General features: G+C 39.9%; 1 protein-coding gene across 2 annotated transcripts in view; it reads right to left on the bottom strand.

Moving 5' to 3' along the window:
* Nucleotides 1–21,434, bottom strand: part of Jakmip2 (janus kinase and microtubule interacting protein 2) — a 50,357-nt gene that overhangs the window by 13,822 nt on the left and 15,101 nt on the right. The window contains exons 5-16 of one of the 2 annotated variants that reach the window (XM_052155412.1): nucleotides 18,585–18,731; nucleotides 17,830–17,970; nucleotides 15,855–15,911; nucleotides 14,876–14,995; nucleotides 13,508–13,636; nucleotides 11,435–11,518; nucleotides 10,702–10,764; nucleotides 7,154–7,252; nucleotides 6,244–6,342; nucleotides 5,408–5,461; nucleotides 4,557–4,622; nucleotides 307–375 (exon numbers count right to left, since the gene is read on the bottom strand). In XM_052155412.1, the coding sequence (XP_052011372.1) occupies nucleotides 307–375; nucleotides 4,557–4,622; nucleotides 5,408–5,461; nucleotides 6,244–6,342; nucleotides 7,154–7,252; nucleotides 10,702–10,764; nucleotides 11,435–11,518; nucleotides 13,508–13,636; nucleotides 14,876–14,995; nucleotides 15,855–15,911; nucleotides 17,830–17,970; nucleotides 18,585–18,731 (1,128 nt within the window). The remainder of the gene's footprint in view (nucleotides 1–306; nucleotides 376–4,556; nucleotides 4,623–5,407; nucleotides 5,462–6,243; nucleotides 6,343–7,153; nucleotides 7,253–10,701; nucleotides 10,765–11,434; nucleotides 11,519–13,507; nucleotides 13,637–14,875; nucleotides 14,996–15,854; nucleotides 15,912–17,829; nucleotides 17,971–18,584; nucleotides 18,732–21,434) is intronic. The other variant, XM_052155413.1, reaches the window with a different exon arrangement.

Here is a 21,434-nt window from a genome sequence, read left to right as displayed (position 1 = left end):
CTTCAAAGCAGAGTTATGCCCATCAAATCTACTTTTTACTTGGTAATTATTCATAGCAGAAAAAATTATTCAACCTGAGAGAAAATATCTAATTTAACTTTTTAACATTAGCTTTATAAATATGGTATGCTTGGGGGAGACTAGATCTGGAGGTTATCACCTACTTATGAGAAATACAAGTACACACAAGTCCCACAGTCTGTACACAAATCAATAGGGCAGTTACAAACTCCCACGAGTTCTACATAAAACATAGAGGTAGTGTTCATTTCCCATTATTGTACAATGTTTTCTCTTTAGGCTTACCATGTCACTTTCCAGTTCCATCATTTTCTGGTGCAGCGCTGCTTCAGCTCCTTCAATTTGTTGGATCCACTAAACAGTTAAGAAGACAGAAATGTTGGGTGTGATTGTTCAATATGACATGGATTTTCTGTGCTGCTCCCTGGAATGCTTAGTCTTTCCCTTTATGTTTCCCCAACATCCCTAGATGTTGCCTGAAGCCTTAGGTAAAAACTTAATGCATTTTTATCTCCGTGAGTTTATACAAAATGCTACCATCTTCTGTGCATCATTAATTCAGCAAATAACCTCTGATGTCTCTACTATGTGTCAGCTCCTAGGGCTTCAGTGATGAATACAATTAGCAAAATTGTGGTACCCATGGGAAGATTTCTTGAGAACTGAAGACTAGCAGAAGAATGAAGGATGTTTGGGGAAATTGGAAGGGAATTCCAAGGACCACAATGCTCAATAGCTCAAGGTTAGAGAGTATGAGGGAGTGTTTCTAGTGTGAAATTTGGATCTATGAAAACGATTCCTATAATGTAGTAATTAAAAGCCTTTTAAACAAACCACACAAAGTGAATCTGTTTCCTACTACTTAGAATGTACCCTTTGATGTGCTGTTAATAAGCACATGGTCTTTGGGTCCTATCGTATGTGAATACTCTACACATGGCTTAACAGAACCAATGATCAGAATGCATATCCAGCAAGGTGAATGTCTGGTTAGACCTTATGGATTTGTGATTGGGCATAGCTATGTGAGAATATCAGAGGAAGCCTCCTTGTCTCTGGTTCAAATTTAGCTTTTCTTTGTTGTGTGGCTTTGAAACCCAATGTTCCTTGAGTTACAAATTTTTATATGTCAAGTTGTATTAATAATAATGCACTTTTAAAAAAGAATGTAAGGTGATAATATATTGAATGAGCTAAAATATCGTATTTTATTTCTCTCCAGTATGGGCAAATGGCATGGCACATCAAGCTCAAGTAACTCTATAATCTAGAGCTTTTGGAGAGATACCATGACCAGCCCTCCTCAGCCACTAAGATCAGGGAGAAGGTCAAAAGACACAGTTTGGGAGCAAAGCTGTGAATCTCTCATCTCCCTGACCATGCACATGGCTATATACTTCTTTAAGGACATTTTAGTCAACAGCTATGGTTTTGTACACAGTATTGCTTTTCCTGACCTCTCTATTTGCTGCCCATTTATGTTTGAGAAATAGCTTCTGTTTCAGATGGTGTAAATCTCAATGATGCCATTGTGAACTGCAGATCTACATGTTGGCTCCTGCTCCTATTTGTGTGGCTAAGGCAAGTTACCATTGGTAAATGGAAAATAAGGCACCTATAAACTGGATGTGAGAAACAATGATGGTATGTGCAGTTTGTGATACAGATCTGGACCCACTATGCTTTCTCACTTCAAGCTACTGCTTTTTGTATAAAGACACATAGGATTCCACTCTTGGAATTTTGTCTGGGTATACACGTTGGCTAAAATCTTACTCCCAGTAGATTAGTTAGTAGTAGATTCAGTAGTTAGAAGAGTCCAATTCAAAAGAAGCACTACAAAAGTGTTCACTGTGCTTTAGCAGACTTTGCACTACACTCACTTAGGGACTGGGGTGATACTCATGGACCTAATGAGGCACACAGGATACTTCTCCTTCCTTTATAGGTCAGGGAACAAGCTCAAACTTTCTTTGAAGTCTCAAAGCAGGGCAATTCTACATCACATTAAGGGACTGTAACTCTCATGCCTTCAACTGAAGAAGACTCTCTGACCCTTGATATTAAATAAATCCAAGAATTGCTGATACAAACTGTGATGTTTCTTAGGGTGTGAATGGGTTAATTTATTCACTTTTTCAGTAAGCATTTACTGATCATCTCTTCTCTGGCTGCTTGGGTTGAAATAGGGGAAATAAAGGGAGGAGGAACAAAGGCTGTAACCCACTCCGGGGTGAATGACATATGGTGGTTTCAATGAGAGTGAGCCTTACAGGTTCGTATGTCTGAATGTTTGATTCCATTATTGGAACTGTTTGGGGAGGAATAGAAGTGGTGGCATTGTTAGAGGTCAGACACCTCACCATGATGGTCATGGACTAACCCTCCAAAACAGTAAGCAAGCTCCCAATTGAGTGTTTTCTTTTGTAAGTTGTCTTGGTCATGATGTTTCATTACAGTAATAAAACAGTACCTAAGAAAGGTGGGTCCCTTGGAAAATCAGAATTTGACAATTTAAAGACAATCTTCCACACCCAAGGAACAGAAACATGGTCACTTGAGAAACATCAAAAGTCTATCTGGCCCTAATGGACTAGGAAGGCTTTCCTACATAAGAGAAAGGACAGTAGTTATGATAACCATGCTGAGGTGGAAAGGAAAAATGTGAGCATCTAGGTAAAGACTTCAGGGCAACGGACTGAGTGAAGAGTGTGGAAGAGGAGAGTGTGCACACCTGCATACACACACACACACACACACACACACACACACACATGAACTCATAAGCACACAGGAATACATGCATTTCACACACACACACACACACACACACACACACGCACACACACACACACAAGAACATACACTCATGTGTGCACACATGCATGCCATGCACGCTTGAGCACACAAACAGGAATGCATACCCATGCACATGCACAGAGTAATGCACACACATGTCTAAACACACACACAAATGCACATGCCACACGTACACCCACTTGCAAGTGTCCAACTGCTAGGAAGAAGAAAGAGAAGGTGGGGAGAGAGAGAGACAGAAAGAGACAAAGTAGAGAGGAAAGCAAGAAAAGAGAAGAGAGGCAGGGAGGGAGACAAAGGAGGAAGATGGGGAATAATAGAGAGAAGAAGGAGAGAGGGAGAATGAAAGAGAAGAACAGAGATAGGAAAAAGGAAGGGGAGAGACAATATAGAAAGAGGGAGGTTGGAGGGGAGGGATGCTGAAGGAATCAGTAGGTGGATTTCAATCCAAAGAACTCTTGGCAAATTTTTAATTCTGGACCTTTTGTAGAAAAAAATACGATGTTATTAAACTGCTAGGAAGAGGAAAGAGAATGTGTTCAGGTTTTTAATTAAATTCTGAGGGAAACAAGTCCTAAAATAGCAACTTCTCACTTTTTTTTCAGTCCAAATGCAAATACTTCAACATACATTTCAGACAGAAAAGTGAGGCCTTTCTAAACCTGAAAACAAACAAAATAACCATTTTCATATTTTGCAGATCTGACATTCATTTCTTTTATCATTTGATACCTAGTCAATGATATTAAAAACTCCCAAGTGAGCAGCAAAATGCCTTAGAACATATAAATGGCTCATGTTAATACTTTGTATTTTTAATTCCATAGCACTAACCCCCTGCCTCATCTTTATGTTATTATTTTGAGAATTAGAACGATGCTATTTGAGCTGTAGAATCTGATTTCAGATTTCAAAGAGCTGAGTATCTCTCAGAGTTTCATGTTACTTATAACATGACTGTTATGCCCTTTAGAATTAAGGCAGCAGCTTGATGAATATATGCCAAAACCTTTTATCTTATTCAAGTATGTGCATGTGACTCTCTGCTATGTGCAGATTCTCTTTGTAATTATTTTTTCTTGAGAAAGGTTCTTGTTATGTAAACCAGGCAGGGCCTTGAACTTGCCTCTTTCCTTCTCAGGTTTCAGATTTCCTTCTCAGGAATACAGATTTGTACCATCACATCTGGCTCTGGGTTCATTCTTGAGACATTTGGGACCAACCAGGAATCTGGCGTCCCTGTGTTGGTGCTCTCCACCTCTCCTTTACCAGGTGTAGACACAAGGGGTCAGCAGTGCACCAATATCATCGGGCTTTCAGACTGAAGCTGCCATCATCCAGGACAGATTCTATAGCGTATGCATAAACTAAGGGAACAGCTTGTGACTGGAGCAACTCTAGTTTCACCAGCTCTTAGCAAAACCCTTCATGCTGCCACCCCAGTTTGCTCAGATTGCTTGAATAATGTAACTGAGAAGGTTTCCCATGTTGATGAATGTTATATTTTACAGATGACTTTAAAGTAAAAGAGTATCTATCCATCACAAAATAATTGATAGACTTCTGTCTGTTCTCATGCTCCTGTGTTGAATCACATTTACTACATATTGAATAATGTAAGGCTGGGTGCATAGGGGTAGGTACTATACTCTCCTGCCCTCAGACACCAAGTTCAATAACAACACCGGATGACTAGAAATGCAACCTCTGTTCATTACCTTCTCTGCCAGGGACAGCACAGTGCTGGCCTGAATTATGGCCACCTGTTCTTCATTCCTTAGGTTCTGTGAAAAAATCAAGAGACAGAAGAAAAGGTGAAAATGCTCATGACGTTTACACCGTGGAAAACATGTGTGTCATGGACAGAGCAGGCGTGTTAATAGCCTCTGCATATCCCTGTTCCTAACCACTCCTCACAAAGAGTTCATGCAAAGTCGAGTGCTTTGTGTGAGTATACACACACTTCGTTAGAAGTCACGCTAAGAAAACCCAGAACAAAAGAAGGAGCTTTCTCCCCACAGTAATTCTGACAAGGCTTCACTAGTCCTAATTTTCAATGGGAAAATGGCACACCTCCCTCAGTTTACTAGGAGAGCCATTCACCTTTTGCTACTGCTTGTTGTGCTACCCCTGAATTAACAGGCCTTGGCCCTGCTTGGAGCAAGCTGTTAAGAAGAAAAAAGGTTTACAGCCTCCTGCTTCATTTTACGGGGCTGCCAACAACCCTAGTGTTTAGCAGTCTTTCCGACCGCCTGCCTGATTAATTTTACACAGAATGCCTGTAAGCGGCAGTCAGGCGGTAATTAGCTTTAATCACTGCAGATGTGGTCTGCATTCCAACCTGCACCCTTTCTATGAAAAGCCCCTTACCATATCTCCTTTCTTAGTTTCCTTCAAGTCATTGCTATGTCTGCTTTGGGCTCATGGGATTCTCTCTGGAGAGGTACATGCTTAGGAATATACACTGTCTTTCTTGCTATTATCTTATACCTGGCATTCTGGTAAGGATTTCATAACTCTATTCAGGCTGATTCATACCCCTACCATATTTAATCAAGGTACGACTTACCCCGTTGTCACCTAGGATATCAAGCTGCTTTATGAGATCAGGGATGTTGACATCCTGCAAAATCAAGGAAATGCATTCAGGGCAGACACAGAGATGGCAGAGAGATGAACACCAAAAGCAGGTACACTGGGCAGCTCAGCGGAAGCAGGAAGAGCCATGCAGACAGTAAAGCGACCAACTAGAAGTAACAGGGGCAACCCAGCTCTACCTCGGGAGGAAGCCCTCATGTCTTTCATGGGGACTATGTGACAGTCTATTTTCTGGGGAACAGAACCACATCATTTCAATCTTAATATTTAAAATATATTCCACTAAGAGCTAACGAAAGAGCCATATTTGATCTAGTAAACTCTATGTTCTGAAGCCTAAGACCCTCCCATAAGGGGCAAAAATCCTCCTATAATTAAATCCAGCAAAAGCAGCAATGAGGAGTTCAAAAGTCTCTTCTCACTAAAAACTCCACAGCACCTGGAAAGCTTTGATAATGGCGCTCATGACATGTTCTGTCAGGCCAACTTGAATTATGTTTCTTGAAGCACATAGTTTATTTATATTTCTCCCAGGTAATTAATACCATTTGTTTTAATGCATGCTTTGATCCTACACCATTCTTTATGTTCTTAGGATCTAAATGACCCATCTCTGTTCTTTGCTATTACCTTTTATAAATCTGTTAAACATCCATTTTATGTCCTATTGATTTTCTGATAGATACATGACTCTTTTCATCCTGCTACCTAGGGATTGGCACAGAGACTGGCCACAAGCATCCTTTCCACTCCCAGAGCCCTGCTCTCCTGATGTCTGAACACACAGAAGATCCCATGTCTGCCTACCTTGACACCTTCTTTCATGCAGTAGATCTGCAGTGCACTCACACCATCTGAGAAGGGGTGAATTTGTAGGTTAAACGGAGGGGATCTCCTCTCTCTCTCCTTGGAAGATATAAGGAAACAGAATCAGCAATGGATTAAATGCTAAGCCAGTTGGCCATTTATCAATGTGTCATTTTGAAAAAAAAAACCCAAGATGTACATGACTAAATTGAGTGTTAGAGAATTAAGCAGTCAACTAAAAATATGGGAGAAAAATTTATAGACTGTGCCATCCAACCTTGAAGATTTTTGTTCAGGGAAATGTGAAAGTAGAGATGCAATTTAAACAGTATGAATATTTACACCCTTCAGATACCACAGGGTGAGCTTACTATGAAGGCCTATGGTGCCAAATAGCCTCTGCACATGTGATCCTCTCATTCTTACAGAGAAGGCACACAGGCTGCAGGGGCAGAAATTCCTCTCCCCTGGAGCACACTGGCCACTAACTTTACCCTCTGGAACAATCTATGAAGACTAACAGTGGCAAAATCATAGAAAATTCAAACAGGAATTTGTCATCACCCAGAACTGCTGTCAGATGTCCTAGATTACAAAGATGTGGTGCGATATGCTTTATTTTAAGACAAGTACATCAAGTTTGGCCTGTCATAATGTAGACATTTCCTAAAATCCATCACCCAGCTGTTGAGAAAGCACAGTCCCTGTGAGGACAGTCTGAAGCTTCTTTAAAACTTACAAAACAGATATATGGTGTAGGCAACATTTCTAAGGTATTTAGCCTTGTTTGTCACAGTTATATTATCGTGAACTACCTCTGGGTTCTAGATAAGTGTGTAACTCTGACATGCTTAATTTGCCAGCTGCACAAGTCATGACCATGCCATCATTAACACCAGCAATTCCTTACTTCCAGTTCCAGGTTGCGAAACTCTAGCAGCTCATTCTGGTCTCTGGCATCCTGAAGTTCCTGCTGTAGCCGGTGATTCTCTGCTTCCTGCTTCTCTATCTGATAAAGTAAACCCTGGAGTTAGGTGAGCACAGCAAGGAAGTCCGTTCCTGAACAACCATGGATATGCTTGCAAATCATCCACTCAGTGAATAAGATTTGCTGTAGACCATCCAATAATCCCAAAGGAGATATGGTTAAGGTAGGGTTGGCTCTCCTTGTAGCCATTTTATAGCTGATTTGGGAAAGCACAGAGACAGATGCTGAGAGAAAAAAAAAACCCAAAACTTTTCTCTGACATGAAGGCTAGAGCTCCTCTAGACAGTGAATCTGAGACACTCATATGTCCCATGTGGGTCAGATACAGTGCGTGCGGAATAGATTTAAGGGTGTTCATGAGGGAGATGGACACACTCACCTCTAAAGAAAAAGTTAATGATAATTTAGACCTTGTAGTTATATACATTTCTAGTTACAGCCTAGTCAACTCATGCCTATCATACAATGTTTTGTATGTTGATAAGATTGGACAGGTATTTTTGTAGTAATTCTAAAATACATAATTGCCTCAAATAGTTCTTACCTATAAAACTGAGAATTGTTGAAGAGAGTGACATGAGACTCCATAAGATGGAATTCCGAACCTTGGAAAAAGTGTTCACTTCCTGATCATTCAGTATTCAATGTTACCAGTGCCATCACTGCACAGCCATGTGTGAACATGCAGACATGCACGCACAGTCTCTCTCTCTCTCTCTCTCTCTCTCTCTCTCTCTCTCCCTCTCCCTCCCTCTCTCTCCCTCTCCCTCTCTCTCTCTCTCTCTCTCTCTCTCTCTCACACACACACACACACACACGCATACATACACGTGTACACAAACACACATGCACGCACACTCATTCTCCCATGTACGCACTCATGCATACATGCACATATGAACAAACAGTTCGGATCCACCATGTGATTCCAGGAGCTTTCTCTGTCCTCATCTACTTGGAGAACACTCCTCTATTTTCTTTACTACAGAGGAAATCATTCTCTTCCCTGAATGCTAAGCCCTAAGCCCCACATGAACCCCTGGTAGCCCAAGCACTGAGAAATGGCACCTCTTTCTTCATCATCTGTAGAACTGTTGGTTATTGTTTCTCATTTGCTACTGATTGGTTGGTTTTATAACACAGGATCTCTCTATGAGGATCAGGCTAGATCCATATTCATGGCCTCCAGTGATCCTCTTGCCTTAGTGTTCCAGGCTTCTAGGAGTATAGGTACACACTGCTACATGTGGTATTGTATGACTTTCTCAAGGGCATCCTATACAACCTGATGAAGGATGAGGCATGGAATTAAGTCAGATGCGCATCAATGTGTCAATGTGCCTTTATCTTAGGAAGGGCTCGTGTCTGAGACTCCTGTAGATCTTAAGGAATCTATTAATTTTAATGTACTTCTTTCTTTGTCACTAACTATGGAAGGATCATTCTGCACAGTGACAGATGAAAAACTTACATGTAAAAATACAAAGACAGTGGCTTTCATGGTAGAGTAAATCTTCTTTTCCAAAACACATAACTAAAAATAAGATATATAGGATTTTTGTATGTGTGTGCATGTGAGAGACTCCTGTTTTTGATTGAGAAGACACAGCTCAAAAATCCCTCTTTGTACCAAAGAAATCAAGAAACTAAAGGAAATCAGAAAGAGAACAGAATCAATTGCATGCTAAAGGCTTGTAACAATGCATCACTAGACATCTCTGAGCTTAGTAGGGCAATAGCAGAGGCAATGGTGAGGACATGTGACATTCATTAATATGACAAATAAGGGTGTTATCCACCATGCACCCTGTCAATCTCTGTCTCTGACTTGTTCTCCCAATCCCCACCTGTGTGTGTGTGTGTGTGTGTGTGTGTGTGTATCTTGTATGACTACAAGGTTATGGGTACCAAAGGAGTTCAGAAGCAGGTTTATATCCCTTTGAGTTGGACTTATGAGTGCTGTTAGCCAGCTTCTATAGGTGCTATAATAGAATTCAGGTCTTCTGGAAAAACAGCAAGTGCTCTTAAGTACTAAGCCATCTCTCAGACCCCCTCATCATAAACATCTGTTGTCAGAAGAATTTTTTTTAATTGACTCAGATTAAAAGATGATTATTGTTCTTAAAATCTTGGATCAATATATTAGATCTGTGATAGGATATTGGGGGAGATCAATGGACCTGTTAGCTACTTATAGAATTAGAAGTCATTCACAAATTTCAACTCATTAATGGGACTGAGGTTTTTTCTCTCCCTTCTTTCTATTTACCTTTTTCATTTCTCTTGTAATAGAGACTGAACTCAGAGCTCTAGGTGCTCTACCACAGAATTTTCTTTTTCATTTTTCTTCTGAAACAGTCTCACTGAATTACGTACACTAACCTTGAACTCACTGTGTAGACTTAGTAGACCTTAGTAGTTCTGATCTTCATGCCTCAGTATCTTGAGTAGCCAGGCCCTTGTGCCAACAGACCCTCCTAACCACATTTTTATAGAAGCCTTATGGTCTGAATTTGAGGCACTTGCCACCCCCATACATCAGTCCTGACTCATCTGGAGAAAGGCAGGCTGCACTGGACCTTCCAGACTAGATGAAAACATCTTTATCATTCTCACTCTGACGAGGGCAGAGTGGCCAATTTTTGCTGGCTACCAACTATAGAAAAGATTGGCGGAAATAAGGCTAAAATAACTTCTACAGAATTTTGAATTCATCAACACAATACTTTCCTATGTTCAGAAAGCTTTAAAGTCTGTCTGTGCCAAGTATAAGATTTGTTCTTAATCTTTCATTAGACTCCAGAAAAAAAAATGTACCAAAGGAAAAGTTTGCCTTTGACCTTGAGATGTTCTATGGTGTTAAATTGCCTCAGAGCAAAAGGCTGTGGTTAATTATATATACTGGGTAGAAACATATCTTAGTGTGCTGACCAGTTTCCTGGATGTAATAGTTTTTGTTTTGATGTTTCTGAAAAAAAAAAATCAATCCCTTCCTTTAAGGTGTAAAAGAAAAGAAATAGCCAAGCTTAGCAAATATGTCTAAAAGTGAGAATATAGTCTATGTAAGTTGGAGTACAGATATATTCTGTCACTTTCTTACACAAACAGCATGTGCAGTGAGGATTTGCGGGTGAGGGGTAGGACGGGTGAACAACCACACGGGAGATGCTCATGTGCATGTGTGGGTACGCACATCTATAGACACACAGCATATATACAGTACATATATATGGATAACGGATTGGTGGAGCACAGCAATCACGTCCTCATGAGTCTGCAGCCATGCACGAGGACCACTGAACTGATGGTGATGATGGGAACGGGATGCAGTTGAGCACGCAGCAGAGGACAGAGCAGCAGTGGGAGAGCCTCCCCTTCCCTGGCCCCTGTGCCACTCCTGAGAGCACCCCGTGCTGCTCCTGGATCATCGTTTTCTCCTCTGCCCCACTAGGGTGGTGCGCCCAACATACCTTTTCTAAAAGCTCCTGGTTTCTCTTAATGAAAAGTTGTTTATCTTCTACCCAGTGTGAATCCTGTTTGACAAAGAATATCGCGCAGTCAGCATTTCAGAGTGCCACGAAAGGAGTACTATGTGTCCTCAAAACCAGCTGGCCGGAGCCACCCGGTTTGCCTGCAGAGGGTAACTGGTTCTAGCAAATGACACCCACCCTTGCCAGCAGCTTTTTCAAAGACTCTGTTGCCAGGAAAAAAAAATCATCCTCTCTTCGTTGTCACTTTCTACCCGCTACCTTTTCCAGTCTGAATAATCCAGGACCAGCCTTCTGGGGACTCAGAAGTGACCACACAGGCAAAAAGTGAAACAGGTCAGAATGCACACGGGCTCAATACGTATGAATGGAGAACATTAAAATGTAGAACCATATATGTAGCACAGAGGCAAAGAATGCAGCTAGGGGAGGGCAGCACACTGCCTTCGCGGTTTGTGACAGCTCGAGGCCTAGTTGACCGGGATCCTCTTCCACTGGCCTCTCTTTCGCCCGACTTCCTTCACCGCTGTGGCTGGGTTTGCACTCTGGGAGAATAACACCAGGGACGGGGGTAGTTTACATTCTGACACAGTCTGAGAAAGGTCACTATGGGGAGCCAAGCCATGTCCTGGGTGTGACCCATGCATGGGGTGAGCCAGAGGAGAGTTGGAGTGAACCAGCTGCCACTGTGGAAAAGCTAGCACCGAGCACCTACCTGCCCTTTCTGAGCCAGCGTTGCCTCCAGATCTTCGATTTTGGCCCTGTACCTCTGCACCTCTGCCTGGAGCTGTTCTTGGGCCTGGTGAGATCAAAATTCCAGAGTTCAGTGAGTAAAATGGCCACTCGATGTGTTGTCCTTTCCTAGTGTTCAACAAGTTTGTGTAGGGACGGGTTTTCTAGAATAAAAGTACTCTGCTAAAGTACCTTGATCACCGATCTACTAAGACCTAGAATCTTCAATAAACTTCCCTGGGATCCCATTTGTCACCATGCTGATATTCACACTCTTTAATTAGGCATTAAAGGACTTCCATCATACCCCCAACTCAACACCTAGACTTCACCTCTGACCTAAAGCGGCATCCCTGTTGCCTACACCCTTTGTCCTTGCTGGTAACTCACTGCTGCTCCGTAATGTAAGTGTATTATCCGAGGGAAAATAAGTCTTAGTTCCCTCTTCAAGTTCTATTCATTCTCTCGGAGCCAACTTTGTGCTCTGGTATCTACACTTAAATTGAAAACTTTTTATTTTGTTAGTCATTCCTAGGACAGTATGAACGGTTAGCAAATACCACCAGTGAAAATCTCAAGTATTATTTGGTATTGAAGCAAACATATGGATATAGGAGAACATTTCTTTTTGATGTTGAATGGCCTGTCCTAAATCAAAATATAGTTTTAAACATATATCTTCATGTGTGTGTGTGAGTGTGTGCCTGCATGCTTCTACTTTAAAACAAAGACTTGCAATACTTATCTACCTTCTAAGCTACTGACAGTAGTTCCTGTGGCACCTCCTGGCACATTGCAATTCCTTCAAAAGGAAAAGCAGGGCAACGCCAGTGTAGAGACATGTTCCTTCTGCTCTCTTGCCAAAGGTCATAAGGCAGTGTCTTTTGGTAGCTCTGACTCTGCAGTTCTGGGTTCAAGTCCTAACATATTAGAACCCTGGGTGAATAATTTTACATCATTATGTGTATTTAACTTCTATGTTATTATTTCTTCTTCTGCAAGTAGGAGAAAAATCATAGTCCTAGATCTTTCGAGTACTCTCAGTGCCAAATGTGCAACACAGTAAGGAGCGACAGACTGAATGCATAAACAAACATATTTCCTTCTTTCCTTCCTTCCTTCCTTCCTTTCTTCCTTCCTTTCTTCCTTCCTTCCTTCCTTCCTCCCTTCCATTTGTGCATCCTCTGTCCTTCCTTCTTTTAGAAAAAGGATTATAAGCAGCAGTTATGACATCCTACAGAGAACCTGGATGTGTAACATATGGAAAGGTCATTAATCTCTGACTCTTAAATCCTTTTATAAAACATCTGCTTTAGGGAGCTCACACAAAGATTTGTTGAAATATCATCTGTAAAATGTTTAGTGAGTTGTATAGGCGGTGTTTTGCACTTGTTAATTCAGAAAAGAAAGTGCCTAATTATTACTTTTGAGAAACAAAATTATTTTATTTTTCAAAAGTAATTTTTTCATTTATTTATTCAAAAATTATTTTGAATAATTTTTCAAAATAAAATTATTTTTAAGCAAGGAACTTAGAAAAATGGATCATCAAGTCAGGCAGTGATGGCGCATGCCTTTAATCCCAGCACTTAGGAGGCAGAGGCAGGCAGATATCTGAGTTCGAGGTCAGCCTGGTCTACAGAGTGAGTTCCAAGACAGCCAGGGCTACACAGAGAAACCCAGTCTCGAAAACAAAACAACAACAACAACAACAAAAAAAAAAAACCAAAAAAACAAAAAAAGAAAAATGGATCATCAAACACTAATATGGGTTAACTTAGAAAATGTAAGTTTTCAAATAGTAAAAATAAGAAATACATATTCAACTGTCTAAAAAAGGAAAAAAAAGCATTGATCTGTGCTGGTTCTTATGTGTTTAGACCTGAAGTTTGTTAGATTGAATTGAAAATGGTTCAAAATCCACAGAGGACGAAGCGGCACAGAGAAATCTGGGCCGCTGACATTTTGATGGCCGCAGTGCTTTCGCAACACAGCCGGTGCTTTCCCAAGGACGCCTGTGCACACTAGTCCCAGCCCTGTCCAGGCCCACACTTGCCTTAGCTTCTCGTTCAGCATCGATAATGCCTCCAGTCTGCTCCTGCAAGAGGGCGTATGCTCTCTGGAGGGCTTGGTATTCTTTTGTTAATTGTCGAAATCGTAGCTCAGATTCTTCAGCAGCTAGACTCTTGGGGTTCGAAAAAAAATTCCAAAATTAATTATGTTATGTCTGCATCCTGTGTTCTGCCTGAAAAGCCACATTTGCCCATGTTTGTAAAGAAGTTATGATTTATTCGATTCTGTTTGTAATTCTGAATTATCAGTTAGACTATAGATTCAGAATATATTCAATATATATTTTGGAAAAATGTGGAGGACATTATTTTAATGAAAGAAACACTTATTTTTTACATTATTGATTACGTTCCATTTGGCCTTGAATAATACTCAATTTTAGATCCAAATAAGAAGACCCAATCAAAGTGTGGATGTAAATTTAAGGAAAGGATACTTAAACTTTTACTCTCATTTCTTTCCATGCATTTAGATAAATAAGTATGATTATAAATCATAAAGCCCCTCTCAAATTCAGAACTTAGATTTGGAGCATAATTTAATCATCACCTGAGAATTTGGTCAAAAACGTAGCATGAAGGGATGGGGATGAAGTTTAGTAGGTAAAGTGCTTGCATAGCATGTATAATGCCCATTTTGCACCATTACATATATATATATATATGTGTAGATAGATAAATAGATATAGATATAGATACAGATACAGATATATAGATATATAGATATAGATACAGATACAGATACAGATATATAGATATATAGATATATAGATATATAGATATAGATATGGATACAGATATAGACATAGACACAGTTGTGTAGATATAGGAGTTGAAGTCATCTGTAATCTCAGAACTTGGGAGGTAGAGGCAGGAGAATCAGAAGTTATGGCTACTTTAGAGATTTAAGGAGCCTAGAGACCACTAGCATTACAATGAACCCTGCCTATAAAAGCCAGTGAATGTGGACTGAGACAATTCATGCCTCTAACCCTAACTTGGTAGTTGTGTTCAGTGCAACTGAACTCACAGGATCATTCTGATGAACTCTACTTAACCCTGCCTCAGACTGAATCCAGAAATCTCCTAGGCTTTCTCTCTTTTTCATGCAGATGAAAATTTTTGGAAAGTCACTTTTCAGTTGCGTAATCCAATTATAGTGCCAACCTGAAGGTTTGAGAAGTCCCTAGAGAGATTATATGACATAGATGATGTTTATGTTCAAGATTATCTAAGTGGAGCGTGCTCTCAGGCTTGGCCGGTGTTAAAGGATCACTTTGTGATTTTCCTTCCCCTTGGAGGGAAGATTTGGGGACAGTATCATGCAGGATCAGAGAAAAGGGAAGGCTTACTTCATCTAAGTCATCATCGGGTGTAGCAGGTGTCCGGTCTGTTCTAAAGGAGGTCATGGATGATGTTTCTGAATCCATGGAGTCCTCGTCATAGCCAATGAATGGATCTAAAACAGGCCTCTAAGTGGAGAGAAAGATTATACTTACTAATATGATTAAAATTCATGAAAGATACTGTATTCAAAATCCATTCACTAGGACAGATATAGATGAACACTGAGATCATGGGTCCTTTAAGGCTTCGTTGGGGAAATACAAACTCTAGGCAGGGACACAATACCCAATTCATCCCTTTCCCGGGTTGTTTCACTTCTGATTTATTCAAGGGAAATGTCTGGATATTTGACTGTCTTCCTAAAGCCAACACAAAGTGTTCACTTAGCATTCTATGCCATGATGACTTAACTGCATCTTACTCTTTTCAGTGTTTAAAAACCTGCCAAAGAGGCTTTGAAAATGGAGGCACTCATGCGAAGGAGGTCATAGGGTCTTTACTCTGCTCATCAAATCCCACCTCCAAACCAAGGAAAAAGCCAGCACAGAAATCAAAACAGTGAGGCTTTTGTGTATTAGAGCCTATAAACAATGATGGACTGAGAATGTCATTATCAGTATTTCCTGAGTGATAATTTTAATCGATTACAGGACAGACATCAGAAGCTAATACCATTCAATGTTAGATATTGATCATGCATATGGCTTAGTTTCTCTCAGTGTACAACACAGCCACTTGTCAGAGAAACCTTTTAACAATAAGCCCAGTGGCTTCTGATTAGAGGAAGTCATAGTCTTGCAGGTTATGACACAAGAACACAGCATTTCTAGACGAGAAATGACCAGCGCCTTTTCTTTAAACAAGTAGTGCTCATGGTATACTGTGGTTCAAGGGCGTGATTTATCGCATCTTTGCAGAAAAGTCTCTTGGCAGGCCTCCCTTTCCCGGTTGCTTGTAGCATTCAGATAACAATTCCCTTGTTACCTTGATTGGCTTCGAGCTTCTTCTGTGCTTTCTCCTACGGATGAGTTTTTCTCGATCCTGGAAAACAGATAAGGTCTTTAAGGGTGGAAGTTGTCCAGTGACCCCCCTAAGAACTCTGTTGTCACTTTCTTCTGCCCACAGAGGCCACAAGAGGGCACTGGATCCTAGCGAGCCTCCTGTGGTGGGTGCAGGAACTGAGCTCAAGGGCTGAGCCACCTCTGCTGCCCCTTGTTTTGTTTTTTAAAGAGACACTTGTTCTTCCTTGAAGAATTATATATTTTTATCTGAAGTATTATTTTATTTTATGAAATTTGGTAACTTTTCAATATGACATGCCAACATTTTCAGACTGTGTATATTACAGTTTTTTCCTGCCATCTAATCAGGAAATATACTTTGTTCTTTCATTTTATACTTGAAAACAAATAACGTTGAAAACAGAGTCCTACAAACTCTGTAACTGTGATTTCCAATGCCTAAAAATTAATTTGCACTTGTGTTGAGAAAATAGTATTTCTCACTAAAGTGTAACATTTGTTTTTTACATTTTGCCATTTCTTAGCATAGTCAGGTGTCTCTTGACTATTTTTCGAATCTTGTTTCAAGGCTGCGGCTTGTGAAGATGAGACAGGAGGCAAAGCATTTATTTGCTAGGAGTCATCTAGTTCTGTTTCTGTTTTATTTAGGCAGAAATGACTGTGGTTTTCTGAAAATCTTGAATACCTACCAAGAGCAATGAACTTCATGACTCAGATGCTGTGTGCATAGATACTAGGACAGTTTGGGATTTAATCATTATATATTTCATATATTTACTGAAAATTTCAATTACATGGAACTCTCCAATCAATGGGAAACTTGTACAGCTTAATTTGAAGCTGTTCAAAGTTAGGTCTATTCTTAGACTACGAGGAGATATCAAGGTAGGAGCAAGTGTTCACATCACATCTGAATATGACTCAAAACTTGGGCATTTACACTTTATCTTTTGCCTTTGTACATAAAATATTTTGATTATGCCTCCTCAATATAGCCGAAACTTTTAAAATTTACACATTGTATACTTAGGTCACCTTCTTAATATTAATTATAGCATACATGAACAATGGACTTTTTTAAAAAGAGAGAAGTAGTAATTAATTAAAAACACAGCTATAATCTCTTGCTCCCAGTGGCAGCGAACTGTCTTGTTTACCTACTCCAGAGACTGTTGTCTAACAGCCCTCCTGCTCCCATGATTAGTTCAAGTCTACAGGCTTTGGTTTATTCTTGAAAGAAGAAGAAATGAAGATGCCACTCTCAGAATAAAGACAGTGAGGGGAAGAAGACAGCCTGAAGGTTCAGGAGTTCTCTCTCCCCATGCTGCTAATGGGAACATGCTGCTGACAGGAACCTCAGTCGGATTCAAATGGTGTAGCAGCAGTCATGCAGTCATGTAGTCAGCAGACACTGAAATATCTATCAATCATAAAGTGTAGACAGGTATTCCTGCTTTGTTACATGACTATGATGATGTTCTTTACCCACAAAACTCGGAACAGATTGTATCTATGAGCTGTGCACTAATTAGGTGTCAGAAACATGGTATACATGTTTCAGTTTTTGTAGGCAAAAAAAAAAAAAAAAGTTTCGATTTGCTGAGCTTCGGAAGTCTAATCCCAAAAGACAATTACAAGATGCGCCTACCTACCCTGGATATTTCCATAAATGTGCATGTGAAGATTCCTTTAGTACAACTTAGACTTATGATTTCACACTATTTGGCAAATGTTTTAATTGGAATATCAATCGGCTTAATGCAAAACATTTTGGGATAGACTTTCTTGTACATAATTAAGTTGTATATAGTTACATACTGAGCACATGAAAATGGGCATTTGGAATTAATTCAAAATTATAAAGTGCTTCCTTATGTGTTGGCTGTTGGCTACCCAATGCTTGAGAACAGCGAGGCATTTACAAATGGTTCACCTACCCTTGTGAGCTCATCAATGATGTTCTGCTGCTCGATGACCTGCAGTTTTAGAAACTCTGTCTCTTGTTCTTCATTAGCTTGGTCAAGGTCATTCAGAGACTTCAGTTTCTTCAATGGTGGGTGAGATGTTATTTTTTCTCTCTAAATGAGAGAAGAAAAAATTAACAAGTAGAAACTTGAAAAAAAATCCCAAAATGTAGTCATTGATACATTTGTAGAAATTTAGGTCCAGTTAATTTGAATATTTTCCCAGGTGATGACACACTTTTACATACATGAACTAAAACTGCCAAGTACATTTTATCTGCTGAAATACATTGAAGTCCTTGGCAATGTTCTTGTGGTTTCTAAACCTACCTTGGAAGCCCTTTGAGGAATGTACTGTCATATCAGTTATTCACACATTATACAAGCTATGGTATTGATTTTCCAACTGTTAAACAAATTAGAAGGCAGGCATGACCTTGCTCCACATTTCTGTGGCTTAGGAGCCACAAGGAGGCTTTGCTTCTTGGTTTCCAAGTGTCTGAAGAGTAAGTGCGTTCTTGGAAGAGCTCCTTCAGCTCAGCAAGGTTAGAAACCCCATAAAATTTGGAGGCAGGACCTTCTCTTGCTTTCTTCTTTAACGTTTCCTTGCTTACTCAAGGGAAAATCCAAGCGGTATATAAAAAGCCAAACAACCTCAGGAAAAATCACTAGGCCAGGAGTAACCCAGAAAAAGCAGCAGCAGGTTTTGCAGAGTCTGCGCTACTCACCATCTCTGAATTTTCCTTGGTTACGGCTTTTAGTTTCTCTTCCATGCGTTGCAAAGACACCATCAGTTCATCGTTTCTCTTGGCCAGGCACTTGTTCCTTTCCAGGAGAGGTTTGCATTGTTTTTCTGTTTCCCGCACGCGTTTTAACTGGGCATAAATAAAATGAAATTTGTTTCTCGTATCTTGAGGGAAGTAGGATGAGAGAGGTCAAGTATGAAAGAGGAAAACAGCCTGGCAGCCACCCTGTGTGTCTCAGGACTAAACACTACATTCTTCTCCTCCATTAGTGAGTCAATCTTTTCTGGTTTTGTCTCATGGACATTATTTTTGCCTGCCCACATGCCTCTCTGCCTTCCTCCCTCCTTTCTTCTTAATGGGATTGTGCTATATAGAGCTAGTAGACTCTGAACTTACTATGCAGACCTAACTAGGATGGAACACACAGGATTCCTGTTGTTTCTGCCTTCCCAGTGCTGTGATTAGAGGCCATAAGCCAGAATGCTTGGCCCTCATCAGAGTCCTCACAATCGATCTTATCTGTTACCTTAACAGAGGTGCCACAGATGCTGGTGGCTGGAGTGGCCAGACCAAGGTTCTGTTGCTCCCTTTTACTCCCCATGCCCCATCACAAAACTGACTGCCTGGTCCAGGAAAAGCCTCTCATTGGCTCAGGAATGAAGCCCATTTAAATGACATGGTCACCAAAACATGGTTCCAAGCCTTATTCTCTTCAACTCTATTACATCCATTAAAAGGTTTTGCTGAAATCTCTTCACTTTCAGTAAGTAAGGCAGGTTATGCTCTTCTGTTGTTGTCACAGGACGTTTTATTTTTTATAGGATGTTTAGCAGCATCCATGTCCCCTGCGTGCTGATACCCTGTCAGCTGAGATAACTACATGTTGCCCAAAGTGCCTTTAGTTTAGAAGCACTAGACTAAATGTATGGATGTTGCCTTACAATCCTTTCATTTTCAGAACTCTTCTGTCTGGTTGATGTATTATAGCATCTATGTAGACAGCTTGAATTGCCATGTTGAATTTCTAATGATTAGTTTATCACTTTCTTATCTCAAGGAATAAGAATATCAGAGGATCTTAAAAATAGTGAGACGTTTATGGAAATCTATGATTTGGGGAGATACTAATGGAGGACAAAGTTAACCTATGCTTAAATAAAAAACAAAACAAACTGCACCCGTGGTTCTTGGCATTTCCCCAGATCCATCCTAATCTGAATTTGAAAATTCCAGTTTTATAATGAAGACAAAACATTGGCTTTATTTTTCATAATCTGGGGCAACTCACAGTTTTTGATCTTTGGTATCTGAATCATTAATATTGAATTTTGAGTACACACAAAGACAGATTATTCATTGGGTTTATTATTCCACCCTTTGCCTCTTACAGAGATTAATGTCCTGTGTTTTAAATATTCAACTCTACCTGGTCCATACTATTCATAGAAAATTCAAATGAGCCTGAGAAGAAAGAAATGTCCAATTTTAGCACAGCATGCAATCATGACAGTTCTAAAGTGTCCAACAAAATGCTTCTTCAGAAAGTCAGACCTTAGTATGTATGAGAGACTGAAATTACACATATATGATCAACCATGCATATATGTATGTATATGTATTAATAAACAGAGATTCATGTGAACACTATAACATTCTGCTATAGTTTAACTAATAACAGGTAGATCTGAAGGCAAGGAGATTATATATTTTATAATATAAAAGAATCGATATGCCAAAACCATTAGCAAATATTAATTTATACCTATCAGGTAACATAACTTCAAACATCTATAATGAAAAATGGGCAGAGCTAAGAGACATAGAAAAGTTTGCTGGGAGAATAAGTAGACAAAATATTAGAGGTCTATAGAAAATTTAAAACAAGGCAGCAAATTTGATTGAAGCTATAACCTAAAGATTGAGGAGCACATCTTTCTTTCATGAGGATTATGTGATATTTCTAAAAGCCACTGTCTTGGTTAGGTTTTTTTGTCAAAGTGACACAGCTAGGGTCACCTGAGAGGGAACTTCAGTTGAGAAAATGTGTCCTGGATATTGGCCTGTACGCAAGTCTGTGAGGCATCTTCTTGATTAATGATCTATGTGAAAGCGTCCAGCCCACTGTGGGTGGGACTACCTCCTAGAGAATGGTCGTGGGGTGTATCCAAAAGCAAACTGAGCAAGCTAGGGTCAGCAGGCCAGTCGGCACCATTTTTCCGTGGTCCCTCCTTCAGTTTCTGCCCTGATTTCCCTTCATGATGGACTGTGATCAGAACATGTACGTCAAATAAATCTCTTTTGTCCTCAAATTTGTTTTGGTCATGTTGTTTAATCATAGTAGTAGAAAGCAAGGGAAGACAGTCAGCCTATATTCTGGCTGTAAAGAAAATCTCAATCAGCATAAGGGGATGACTTGTTGCAAAGTGTGGTGACTGCTAGGGAGTAATTAGTGACAGAAGTTATAAAAGTAACAAGCGAACAAACAAATGAAAAAAAAATCAAAAGACCTTCAGTGGTTTGCAAATTAAGCCATACACTTTCTAGGAGAAATTTCATGATATTGTTTTAAAAAATAAAATGAAGGAGCAATATGTTATAATACTCACAGCTTGTGAGAGTAACTATAACTCAGGTATACAGAGAAACAATGGCCCCCAATAAAGGCAAGGATCAAATTATATTTACATAAGCAATTCCATTAAAATATAAGCCACAGGCTAGTAAGTCATATGTGTATTTTTAAAATGCAGTCATGCTAATAAGAAAGTAAAGCAGGTTGGTGGCTCAATGGGTAAGAGACTGCCTTCCAGAGGTCTTGAGTTCAATTCCCAG

Source organism: Apodemus sylvaticus, chromosome 13, assembly GCF_947179515.1.
Source record: "Apodemus sylvaticus chromosome 13, mApoSyl1.1, whole genome shotgun sequence".
Classification (NCBI taxonomy): Eukaryota; Metazoa; Chordata; class Mammalia; order Rodentia; family Muridae; genus Apodemus; species Apodemus sylvaticus.
The sequence above is the reverse complement of the archived record's forward strand: the minus strand, read 5'-3'. Positions and strand labels throughout refer to the sequence as shown.